At 41.2% G+C, this 11,393-nt stretch overlaps 1 protein-coding gene across 3 annotated transcripts in view; it reads right to left on the bottom strand.

The window, feature by feature from the left end:
* Positions 1-1,257: 1,257 nt before the first annotated feature.
* Positions 1,258-11,393, bottom strand: part of PHKB (phosphorylase kinase regulatory subunit beta) — a 100,495-nt gene continuing 90,359 nt past the window's right edge. For all 3 annotated transcript variants that reach the window (XM_063312900.1, XM_063312899.1, XM_063312901.1), the window contains 4 exons: positions 5,416-5,545; positions 4,902-5,009; positions 3,654-3,794; positions 1,258-2,033 (listed from right to left, as the gene is read on the bottom strand). In XM_063312900.1, the coding sequence (XP_063168970.1) occupies positions 1,896-2,033; positions 3,654-3,794; positions 4,902-5,009; positions 5,416-5,545 (517 nt within the window). In that variant the 3' untranslated portion in view covers positions 1,258-1,895. The remainder of the gene's footprint in view (positions 2,034-3,653; positions 3,795-4,901; positions 5,010-5,415; positions 5,546-11,393) is intronic.

The raw sequence follows: 11,393 nt of genomic DNA, 5'->3' as shown, positions 1-11,393 counted from the left end.
AGTATGCAAGAGGAGTGGGTGCCTTAGGAATCTAAGAGCCATCTTGGTTCAGTTGAAGGGCTATTTAGTCCAGTATTTTGTTCCACAATGGCCATTGGGAACCTGCAACCTATCATTAACAACCTAAGAGTAACAACCATTAGTGTTCCCCAGCAACTGGTAGTCCTAAACATACTATCCCAGATGCTCTTAACTACAGGTGATCCTCGGTTAACCACTGCTCATTCAGCGACCATTCAAACTTGCAATGACACTGAATGAGTGTTACGACCGGTCCTCGAAGTTCCGACCGTTGCAGCATCCCATGGTCACATGATCGCAATTTGCCACCTTCCCTGCCGGCTTCCCACAAGCAAAGTCAATAGGGAAGCTGACAGGAAGTTGGAAGTTGCGGTCACACAAGGTCCTCGCTTAATGACTCACGGTGATTTGCTTAACGATGGTAACAGAAGACTGCCAGAACTGCCGTTGCTAAGCAGTGCAGTCATGTGATGTTGCACTTTATGGCCACATCACTGAGTGATGGAAATTCTAGTCCCGATTACTATAGTTAGCGAGGGCTACCTGTAATAGCCATTCATTCATTCATTCATTCATTCATTCATTCATTCATTCATTCATTCATCATATTTATATGGCCGCACATTTCATGAAAAACGTGGCTCAGAGTGGTGTACAGTAAAAACTATAATACAGTGATATAAAAAAAATAAAAATAATACAAATTTCTAGCCTTATCCTCCATGAATGATTCTATTTTTTTTAATCTTATGGTTACAAATTCCAGAGTTTAATTATGCAAAATGTGGAGTTCTAGTTTATGAAAACTGTCCATAAAACATAGGCTTGGGGAACTTGTGGCTCTCCATATGTTGCACTACTAGAATTCCTAGCAGCCTCAAACAGCACAGTCAGTCATGAAAGAAGGTGAGGATGGCCTACGCTGGAGAAGCCAAGGATTGAACCGGGACCTTCCAATTGAACCAATGAGTTTTATTCATTTATGTGGAGGGGACTTAACGCTTTTCCATTGTGATGCTCTGCCAATGAGAGTAGAAGCCACGTGTTTGAACACAGGATTCCTGTCCCTTTTACACTGTCTTTTCAGAGTCCCTTTTGAGATGGGATCTGCTTTCAACAGGACATTATACATAATGTCTCCTAAAGCATCTATTCCAGGTTGAAGGATGGATCAAGATAAAAAAATGCTCATTTCCTTCCAGTTCTGGAGAACACAGAAAAACCAACAGAGACAAATTCTAAAGAGTAGGTTACTGCAGAGTTTTTATTTTGTTTTTAAGCTTCATTGGTACCCTCAAATCCAAAGGTACCACTGTCTTTTCAGAGTCAACAAATCTTCCAGCTTCATACATCGGGGTCAGTTATTTTTTAAATTGATGTCTCTACCACATTCATTTTAAATTTTCATAAGGAAGCCTATCAATAACTAGTACCAAGACAAATGAAGAGGGAGCTGATAAACGTTAAAGCTACATTAATTCACGATTAGATAAATAAATGTAACGTTGCAATTCATCTTAAGCAAGGCTTAACTGTAAACACAAGCTTAGTTAATTGTTCTAAATATCTGTAATTCTCAAGCAGCATACATATGGAGAATATCAGGCATTTGCTCAGCCAACAAGTAACCATGATGGTGAGGTGGGTATCTTTGACTGCCACCTAGGCAATGTGGAGGGAACACGTTTCTTGATTAAGTATGCTTTTTTGATTATTTGAAACCAACTGGACAGATCGTTGTGCTAAGCACTGGAGTTCATCATAATGAACATGTATCACAGTGTCCAAACAGAGATGAGAAATTAAGCCTCATATGCCAAGAGGGAGAAACCCACAGCATCCACCTGGTTCCACCAGCTTCTATTCCAACCGCCTTAGCTAATAGAACAAGGGTCTTCTGTGCTGGGCTTCACTTCGCCTTCCAGCAATAAACTCATCACTGCTTTTGTCAAATAGCTGCACGTTCCTCTTTTTCCCAGCGGAGGTGTGTTGTAAAACGATGTCATGTCATCCTGCATAAATAGACAGAGTCACAATGTTGACGGATAATATCAGGCTTAAGTAATAACGAGAAAACACACAGATGGATGGGTGATGAACAGGACACTGCACCCCCTACAAGCTCTCCATCTTTTAGTATGAAAAATATTTTGGATTTCAACCAAAGAGGATGGAGGAATATGGACACCCTGAGAAAAATAGGAAGGAGGATCTGCAACAAGGACAACAGTAATAGAACAAACACAGAAACAAAAAATACCTGCAGGCATCCGGAAAGAACTGTGATGACTTAAGTGAAAACGATTGTCCCGAACACAATGAGTCAGAGATTTGATGTTGCTGTAAAGAGCAGCTTTGCTCTGGCAAAGCAGCAATTCATCATTCTCTAGGCCACCAGTGAGTCATGCTCTCATGTCGGTGAGAGCTTGTCAACGGCAGTTTGCGTTTGGTGCGGAGCAACTGTCCCACTGCAAGGGCAAATGCTATTGTGGCTGCACCTGCTACAATGGCAGCACACCCTCCCCCTGGGCGGGCCAGAGCACCCATGGATTTCTGGAGCACAGATGGTATGGCAGAGCTCTCCTAAGTTGGAGAGGAGGAGAGGAAAGCCTTGGAGCAGAGGGAGGAAAGAAAGGGAGGAAGGAGGAGGCAAGCAGAGATGGAGGGTGAGGACAAGCCGGGCAAACAAGCAGCATCAGGAAAGGTGGAAAGTGGGAGTGCAGAATTGGAAAAACCCATTTGCAAGACAGTAGGTGCTTATTTCATGTAGTGCCAATGTCAAGGAATTTTGGGTAACATACTTTAAACTGTACAGCCCCATCAGGATTTGTCCCAATGTATATAGGGCACACTCAGATGTAGCTCCATGCTGTACAAAAAAGCGTGAAACGGCTCCCATCTTTTTAGGATACAGCTCTACAGGAAGGCAACACCAGGATGACCTGACTTTGAGCTGTGCAATTTGGAAACTCTCAGAAATAATTACAGTGTGATACTTTTGTGAGCAATTGTAGATCAAAGACATTTGCAACTGTCCAAAACCTCCGGCCATCTTTGACAGCTTTGGACAACTGGAAGGGAATTTTCTTGGCAACACAAAAATTGTTCTTTGGAAGGTTTGGGCTGGGTGAGACATAGGGTCAATATGAGATTCCTGAATCAGAGAAGTCTTTGGCAGTTCGGTAATGCTTGCCTTTTTTTTTTCTGTTGCAAGCAAAAAAACAAACAAACCCAAAAGCTCCTATCTGGGTGAATTCTGCCAACACCTCTACAAAAAAGGAATGGAGAGAACAATTCAGTGATCAGGAGCCACACAGCCATCTACATCTGAGAACAAGAAACAATATATTTCTTCCCTGATCTTCCTAATAAGGAGCTGTCATTCCTTGACATCTGCGCTCTTTGTACAAGAGAAAAAAACCAAATTCCCCCAAATTACTGGGTAATCTGGTAGATAAATGACATTGTTTAGAATTTTAGCTAACCTTTTCTGTTCACTAAAAGCAAACATGGAAGGCTTCACAAAACCGATTGTTTTTAAATCACAGCAACACTTTCTTTGGGACAACCAGAAAGAAAAACCAGTAAGGAAGAATGAAAAGCATGAACTTTGGAATGAGGATTATACTGACTTGTTTTTCAGTGCCCTTGAGTTGATTCTGATCTTTCTGGAATGGATTAAATGAATCTTTCACCAGTTTGTCCAAGTCCACTTTATCTTGAAACTCTAATTCAGGGTTTCTCTCCAGAATCACGGAAACAACCATCAACAACTAAAATGGGATGGGGGTGGTGGAGAGAGGGGAGAAGAAGAAAAATTTCAGAAACTCCATGAAGCAAATTGAGAAAATGTACATTACTACCAGCTTCTATATTTTGTTGGCCAATTCAGATGGTAAACATTTTAAATCCTACGGCTGGCTGCGATAAATAAAATTTCTCAAAATGTCATGTGAAAGAATTCTTAGAAGAGCGCAATAGGTCTAACATACAGTGCCCAAAGAAGGGAGCTGTTTTGCTTCTCCATCTGCCATCTGCCAGCTCCAGCCAGCATCTTCTTAAGTCTTTGAACTAAGAATGGTCATATGAAAAACTCCTTCACATGAACGCCTGTTCAAAGGTTCTGTTCAGGAATCTCAGACACATGGATCTCTTGCTTGTGAACAATGACTCATACAGATGGATTCCTCTTCAATCACTGGCACTGCAGGTAGGGCAATTATAAATATATAATGTCATGGAGTGTGCTGTGGCTCTATCAGTTTTGTGGAGCCCCGCACCCATGTAATGGGTGTAAGCTTAAGCTGAAATGGAAATAAACATAGCTACAGATAAGGCTGGAACAATTATGGGTTTGAAATATGGCAACAAAGCTAATGGACTTAGTTCTCTCTTTCCATGTTCATGTCTTCTTATTTCCGTTAATTTCCCTAATTTAAACTTTTCTGGAAAATGAAGAAACTATACATTTTGTTTATGGTTTTACTATGGAGAATGTGATTCCTGATGTTTTTATAACCCAAGCAACATAAGAGCATTTTTATACATTCTTAGAACAAAAGAAAGGCATTTTTAAAAATGTTGCCAAGAAAACTGCATGGGCCTGTCCTTGGAGTCAACAGGAGTAAGGGCTGTCTTGAAAGATCATAACAACAACAACTGAGAGACTGTCTTGAGCATTTATGCTGGCTTCAGGAGACTTGCTAATATTTTTCCTAACAATGATGTTGGCAGAACAGAGGCTGGTCCTCCTATAAAGATTTGAGGAAGTTTACACTTGCTTGAAATTTGTTTACTGTTGAAGTAGTTACACATCCTTTTCTTAAAGGTGTGAGTAGATAAAGCATTTAATTTAATACTTATCATCATATGGTACAAACCTCTACAACTATTTGCCTGTATTCTGGTTGATCTATACTTCTCAACATGTCCTCAACCAGAAGAGAAAAGTTCATTTCGTACATCGTCATGTCAGATAAAGTTGGTTGCTGTAGGAAGAAAGGAAGATGAAGAACCTAAAGTGAATTTCATTAGTGGTACTAGGTAACATCAAAAAGTTAATAGACTTTTATCAAATGGATGATTTGATAATCAACATAGGGCTCAAGTTGAGCATAATCACACATTAGCATTAATGAAGTAAGGAAAAAAACTTACTGGGTGTTTTGTTAAGCTATAGACCTACACTTGAAAAGCAGCTTATAGTTGCTGCAGTGCAAACTTGTTGCGAACAGTGTTGCACATACAGCCAACTGCAATATAAAGCAATCCAGATGCTGTCAAGTAATTGTCAAATAATTGAGCACCGTTAACAAGCAAGTAGAATTACAAATCCTAGAAACCAAAAACCATACAAAGTAGAACATGGCTTGAGCCCCATGGATGTGGGTTTACCTGTGGCAAGTAATTCCCAGCCACTATTAACCCATTGGGGGTCCTCTCCAAAATTTGCCACACCCTGTCATAGAACCCACTCGGTGTCCGGTTCAAGGAGCCATCAATCTGACGCCTGTTCAGCCAACATCTATGGAAAAAAAAATTAATCAAAACCAAATCAAAATAATGTAGGCTTGAGTCATTATGCCAGGTTTTTTAAAAAAGGGAGAGAGCAAGACAGCAAAAATGAATCTCTGGGATGCAAAACATTGCACAGAATGGTGCATTTCATGTAAATATCTGATACACTTATTTTAATTTTTTAAAATCTAGATTAATATTACAACTCAAGAAGGCACTAAAACTTATTTATTTACCCAGGCCTATTTATTGTTCTCTTCAGCAAAGGATCATTACCTTGTCGTGGTGCTGGAGCTTGAGCACCTCAATGATGCCATGAGCTAAACTGTGAAGGGCCACCCAAGACGGGAAGGTCATGACAGAGAGGTCAGACTAAATGCGATCCCTGGGGAAGGTAAGGGCAACCCACCCCAGTATTCTTGCCTTGAAAACTAAATGGATCAGTACAACCAGAGATATGTCGGTATACCATTGGAAGATGAGACCCCCATGTCGGAAGATGGTCAAAATGCTACTGGGGAGGAACAGAGGATGAGTTCAACTAGCCCCAGACGTGATGACGCAGCTAGCTCAAAGCCGAAAGGACGGCTAGTGGCCAACGGTGCTGGTGGTGAACGGTGAATCCGATGTTCTAAGGATCAACACACCATTGGAACCTGGAATGTAAGATCTATGAGCCAGGACAAATTGGATGTGGTTATTGGTGAGATGTCAAGATTAAAGATAGACATTCTGGGCATCAGTGAACTGAAATGGACTGGAATGGGCCACTTCACATCAAATGACCACCAGATCTACTACTGCGGACAAGAGGACCACAGAAGAAATGGAGTAGCCTTCCTAATTAATAGTAAAGTGGCTAAAGCAGTGCTTGGATACAATCCAAAAAACGATAGAATGATCTCAATTCGAATTCAGGGCAAGCCATCTAACATCACAGTGATCCAAATATACGCCCCAACCACAGATGCTGAAGAAGCTGAAGTAGAGCAGTTCTATGAGGATCTGCAGCACCTACTGGACAACACGCCTAAAAGAGATGTTATTTTCATCATGGGAGACTGGAATGCTAAGGTGGGCAGTCAAATGACACCTCGAATTACAGGTAAGCATGGCCTGGGAGAACGAAACGAAGCAGGACATAGGCTGATAGAATTTTGCCAAGACAACTCACTCTGCATAACAAACACTCTCTTCCAACAACCTAGTAAAGGTAAAGGTAAAGGTTTCCCTTGACGTAAAGTCCAGTCGAATCCGACTCTAGGGGGCGGTGCTCATCTCCATTTCTAAGCCTTGGAGCCGGCGTTGTCATAGACACTTCCGGGTCATGTGGCCAGCATGACGACTCGGAACGCCGTTACCTTCCCGCCGAAGCGGTACCTATTGATCTACTCACATTTGCATGTTTTCGAACTGCTAGGTGAGCAGGAGCTGGGATTAACAACGGGAGCTCACCCCGCCGCGCGGTTTCGAACCGCCGACCTTCCGATCGACAGCTCAGCGGTTTAACCCGCAGCGCCACCGCGTCCCTACTCCAACAACCTAAGAGACGCCTTTATACATGGACTTCACCAGATGGACAACAACAAAATCAGATTGACTACATCCTTTGCAGCCAAAGGTGGCGGACATCTATAGTCGGTAAAAACAAGACCTGGAACTGACTGTAGTTCAGATCACAAACTTCTTATTGCACAATTTAGGATCAGACAAAAGAGATTAGGGAAGACCCACAGATCAGCTAGATATGAGCTCACTAATATTCCTAAGGAATATGCAGTGGAGGTGAAGAATTGATTTAAGGGACTGAACTTAGTAGATAGGGTCCCGGAAGAACTATGGACAGAAGTTTGCAACATTGTTCAGGAGGCGGCAACAAAATACATCCCAAAGAAAGAGAAAACCAAGAAGGCAAAATGGCTGTCTGCTGAGACACTAGAAGTAGCCCAAGAAAGAAGGAAAGCAAAAGGCAACAGTGATAGGGGGAGATATGCCCAATTAAATGCAAAATTCCAGAGAATAGCCAGAAGAGATAAGGAATTATTTTTAAGCAAGCAATGCACGGAAGTGGAAGAAGACAATAGAATAGGAAGGACAAGAGACCTCTTCCAGAAAATTAGAAACATTGGAGGTAAATTCCAGGCAAAAATGGGCATGATCAAAAACAAAGATGGCAAGGACCTAAGAGAAGAAGAAGAGATCAAGAAAAGGTGGCAAGAATATGCAGAAGACCTGTATGGGAAGGATAACAATATCGGGGATAGCTTTGACGGTGTGGTCAGTGAGCTAGAGCCAGACATCCTGAAGAGTGAGGTTGAATGGGCCTTAAGAAGCATTGCTAATAACAAGGCAGCAGGAGATGACGGCATCCCAGCTGAACTGTTCAAAATCTTGCGAGATGATGCTGTCAAGGTAATGCATGCTATATGCCAGCAAATTTGGAAAACACAAGAATGGCCATCAGACTGGAAAAAATCAACTTACATCCCCATACCAAAAAAGGGAAACACTAAAGAATGCTCAAACTATCGAACAGTGGCACTCATTTCACATGCCAGTAAGGTAATGCTCAAGATCCTGCAAGGTAGACTTCAGCAATTCATGGAGCGAGAATTGCCAGATGTACAAGCTGGGTTTAGAAAAGGCAGAGGAACTAGGGACCAAATTGCCAATATCCGCTGGATAATGGAAAAAGCCAGGGAGTTTCAGAAAAACATCTATTATTGACTATTCTAAAGCCTTGGACTGTGTGGACCATAACAAATTGTGGCAAGCTCTTAGTGGTATGGGGATACCAAGTCATCTTGTATGCCTCCTGAAGAATCTGTATAACAACCAAGTAGCAACAGTAAGAACAGACCACGGAACAACGGACTGGTTTAAGATTGGGAAAGGAGTACGGCAGGGCTGTATACTCTCACCCTACCTATTCAACTTGTATGCAGAACACATCATGCGACATGCTGGGCTTGAGGAATCCAAGGCTGGAGTTAAAATCGCTGGAAGAAACATTAACAATCTCAGATATGCAGATGATACCACTTTGATGGCTGAAAGCGAAGAGGAACTGAGGAGCCTTATGATGAAGGTGAAAGAAGAAAGTGCAAAAGCTGGCTTGCAGCTAAACCTCAAAAAACCCAAGATTATGGCAACCAGCTTGATTGATAACTGGCAAACAGATGGAGAAAATGTAGAAGCAGTGAAAGACTTTGTATTTCTAGGTGCAAAGATTACTGCAGATGCTGCCTGCAGTCAGGAAATCAGAAGACGCTTAATCCTTGGGAGAAGAGCAATGACCAATCTCGATAAAATAGTCAAGAGCAGAGACATCACACTGACAACAAAGGTCTGCATAGTTAAAGCAATGGTGTTCCCCGTAGTAACATATGGCTGCGAGAGCTGGACCATAAGGAAGGCTGAGCGAAGGAAGATCGATGCTTTTGAACTGTGGTGTTGGAGGAAAATTCTGAGAGTGCCTTGGACTGCAAGAAGATCAAACCAGTCCATACTCCAGGAAATAAAGCCAGACTGCTCACTTGAGGGAATGATATTAAAGGCAAAACTGAAATACTTTGGCCACACAATGAGAAGACAGGACACCCTGGAGAAGATGCTGATGCTAGGGAGAGTGGAGGGCAAAAGGAAGAGGGGCCGACCAAGGGCAAGATGGATGGATGATATTCTAGAGGTGACGGACTCGTCCCTGGGGGAGCTGGGGGTGTTGACGACCGACAGGAAGCTCTGGCGTGGGCTGGTCCATGAAGTCACGAAGAGTCGGAAGCGACTAAACAAATAAACAACAAATTTATTGTTCTAGCTGTTTTAACATTCCAATTGTTTTATATTATATTGTTTTGATAACATTTAAAGGTTTGTTTTAACTGTACTTCTGCTGTTTTAATTGCATTTTTGTAAGCCTCCTGAGCTATTGAGGCTGTAGATGGGTGTAAAACTATCCCCCCAAAATTAATACAAAATGCTCAGTTTTAGCAGACATAGTATTTACTGAAAGGCATAAAGACTTTTAATACAATGAACTGCTTTAACTGGGAGAACAAAGGCAATGGAACAAAATTAATCTCTTTGGGTCACAACTGAAAGTTAATCTGATGAATGAAGTCAATGCTTTTCATGGAGAAAAGTTATCCTAGTCTTTTCTATTTTCACACTCTTGTCAAGCCAGAAAAATTAAAGCATAGCTTTTAACTGCACTTAATCTTAGTTGCCATTGCCCTTTCAGCCCTAGAAAAATAATTTATTTAGGAAATTACTGTCACAAGTTTTGTTTAGTGAATGTACATGATGAAATTTCATTTTAAAAAACCAATTGGGAAAAATATATATCTGCTATTCAGGAATTCTACTGAATTAGAGAATATAAAATTGTGAGGATTTATGTCTTTTGCATAAAAAAGGTAGAATTTGAGCAAAGGACAGAATTTGCATCATTTTAAATAATTTAAATGTGTGGTTAAGGCAATGATGTAAATTGACGTAAATATCACGTTAAAGTCTGTTGTACTCAGGTCCGGTAAAACAAGGTTTCATTGTATTCATAAATGCTTCCGCATAAACAGAGCAACCCAAAATAGTGTATTTAAACTAAGGAGAATTTTTTTAAAAAGTATCCAAAGCATGGTTAAAATGTATCATACTTTGGAACCTAAGAAGACATAAAATGTAGAATGGAAAGACCTTAATTCAGTGACAGAACAAATGTTTTGCTTGCAAAAGGTTCCACGTTAAATCTACATCTCCAAGGAAGGCCGGAAAAGTCTTCCATCTGAAATTCTGTTCAGCAAGGGTGAACTGACCATGAACCTAGAACTACTAGGTAGCCTTTTGTGTGATTTGAAGCAGATCCACAAGGATGATTAACTTTGAACTGATTAACAATGGGAGCAACAAAATGGCTCCACGCCCCCTGCCCCCAATAGGGAAAGACTAGAGATCTGGAGATCTCCAAATCTGGAGTCAAGACCAGTTCCTGGGGTTACAATTCTTCCAGTTCTGTCTTTTGCACCAATCTCTGGTACATGGCTTTAGGATTCTTACAGACAATAATCCATTGTTGTGGGAAAAATGCCCACCCAAATAAGGAACCAAAGTGTTTGCAAATAGATGCAAGAAAGTATATTTTATTGGCATGCACAACTACAGTGATCAGGAGCCTTCTCACCAAAGGAATGCAGAAGAGACCCAAAGCCCACAAGGTTACAGGTTATATACCCTCTGAAATGATAGATAGGACTTACAAAAGCAATGTAAATTGTAACATGACTTTTACAGCAGGAATGTAGAATCTGATACAGACATGGGTGACCTTACTGTGGGCTGACTCAGCATCTTTACATTCTGCTTATCTAACAAGGCTCCAAGCCTGCCCTTTCTACTGATACTAGCACCATCTAACATAAACTATGACCTTTATTGTACCCATATACTGACTCCCTTCACACTACAGAAAAGTCAACAACCTGTTTTTGGTTATCCGTCTCCTTCCCTTCCAGGGTCATCAGGCAGTTTTTAGTTTGCTTGCTCTGTCTAATATACGCACTTCAGAATCATAGACGTAAGGCTAGAGCATTATTTGTCCCCCACACCATGTAAGTACAATACATGCAAAATATGGCAAGAGGAGATGAGGAATAATGGGAAAGGAAGGATAGAGATTCTTCATTGCTCAGTCTGGTACCAACCATGGCTAGAAATCATAAAAACAAGAACTAAATGTACTCTGCCAGGCTTATGGGGAGCAAAGAATGAAAAGTGATTTCTTCATTTTAAATGAACTTACTGTAATTGAGGTATATTACAGGCCTGGAGATAAAGGTGATGATGTGAGAAAACGCTGT

Source organism: Candoia aspera, chromosome 11 (genome assembly GCF_035149785.1).
Source record: "Candoia aspera isolate rCanAsp1 chromosome 11, rCanAsp1.hap2, whole genome shotgun sequence".
Lineage (NCBI taxonomy): Eukaryota > Metazoa > Chordata > Lepidosauria > Squamata > Boidae > Candoia > Candoia aspera.
This window is presented reverse-complemented; position numbering and strand designations above follow the sequence as displayed.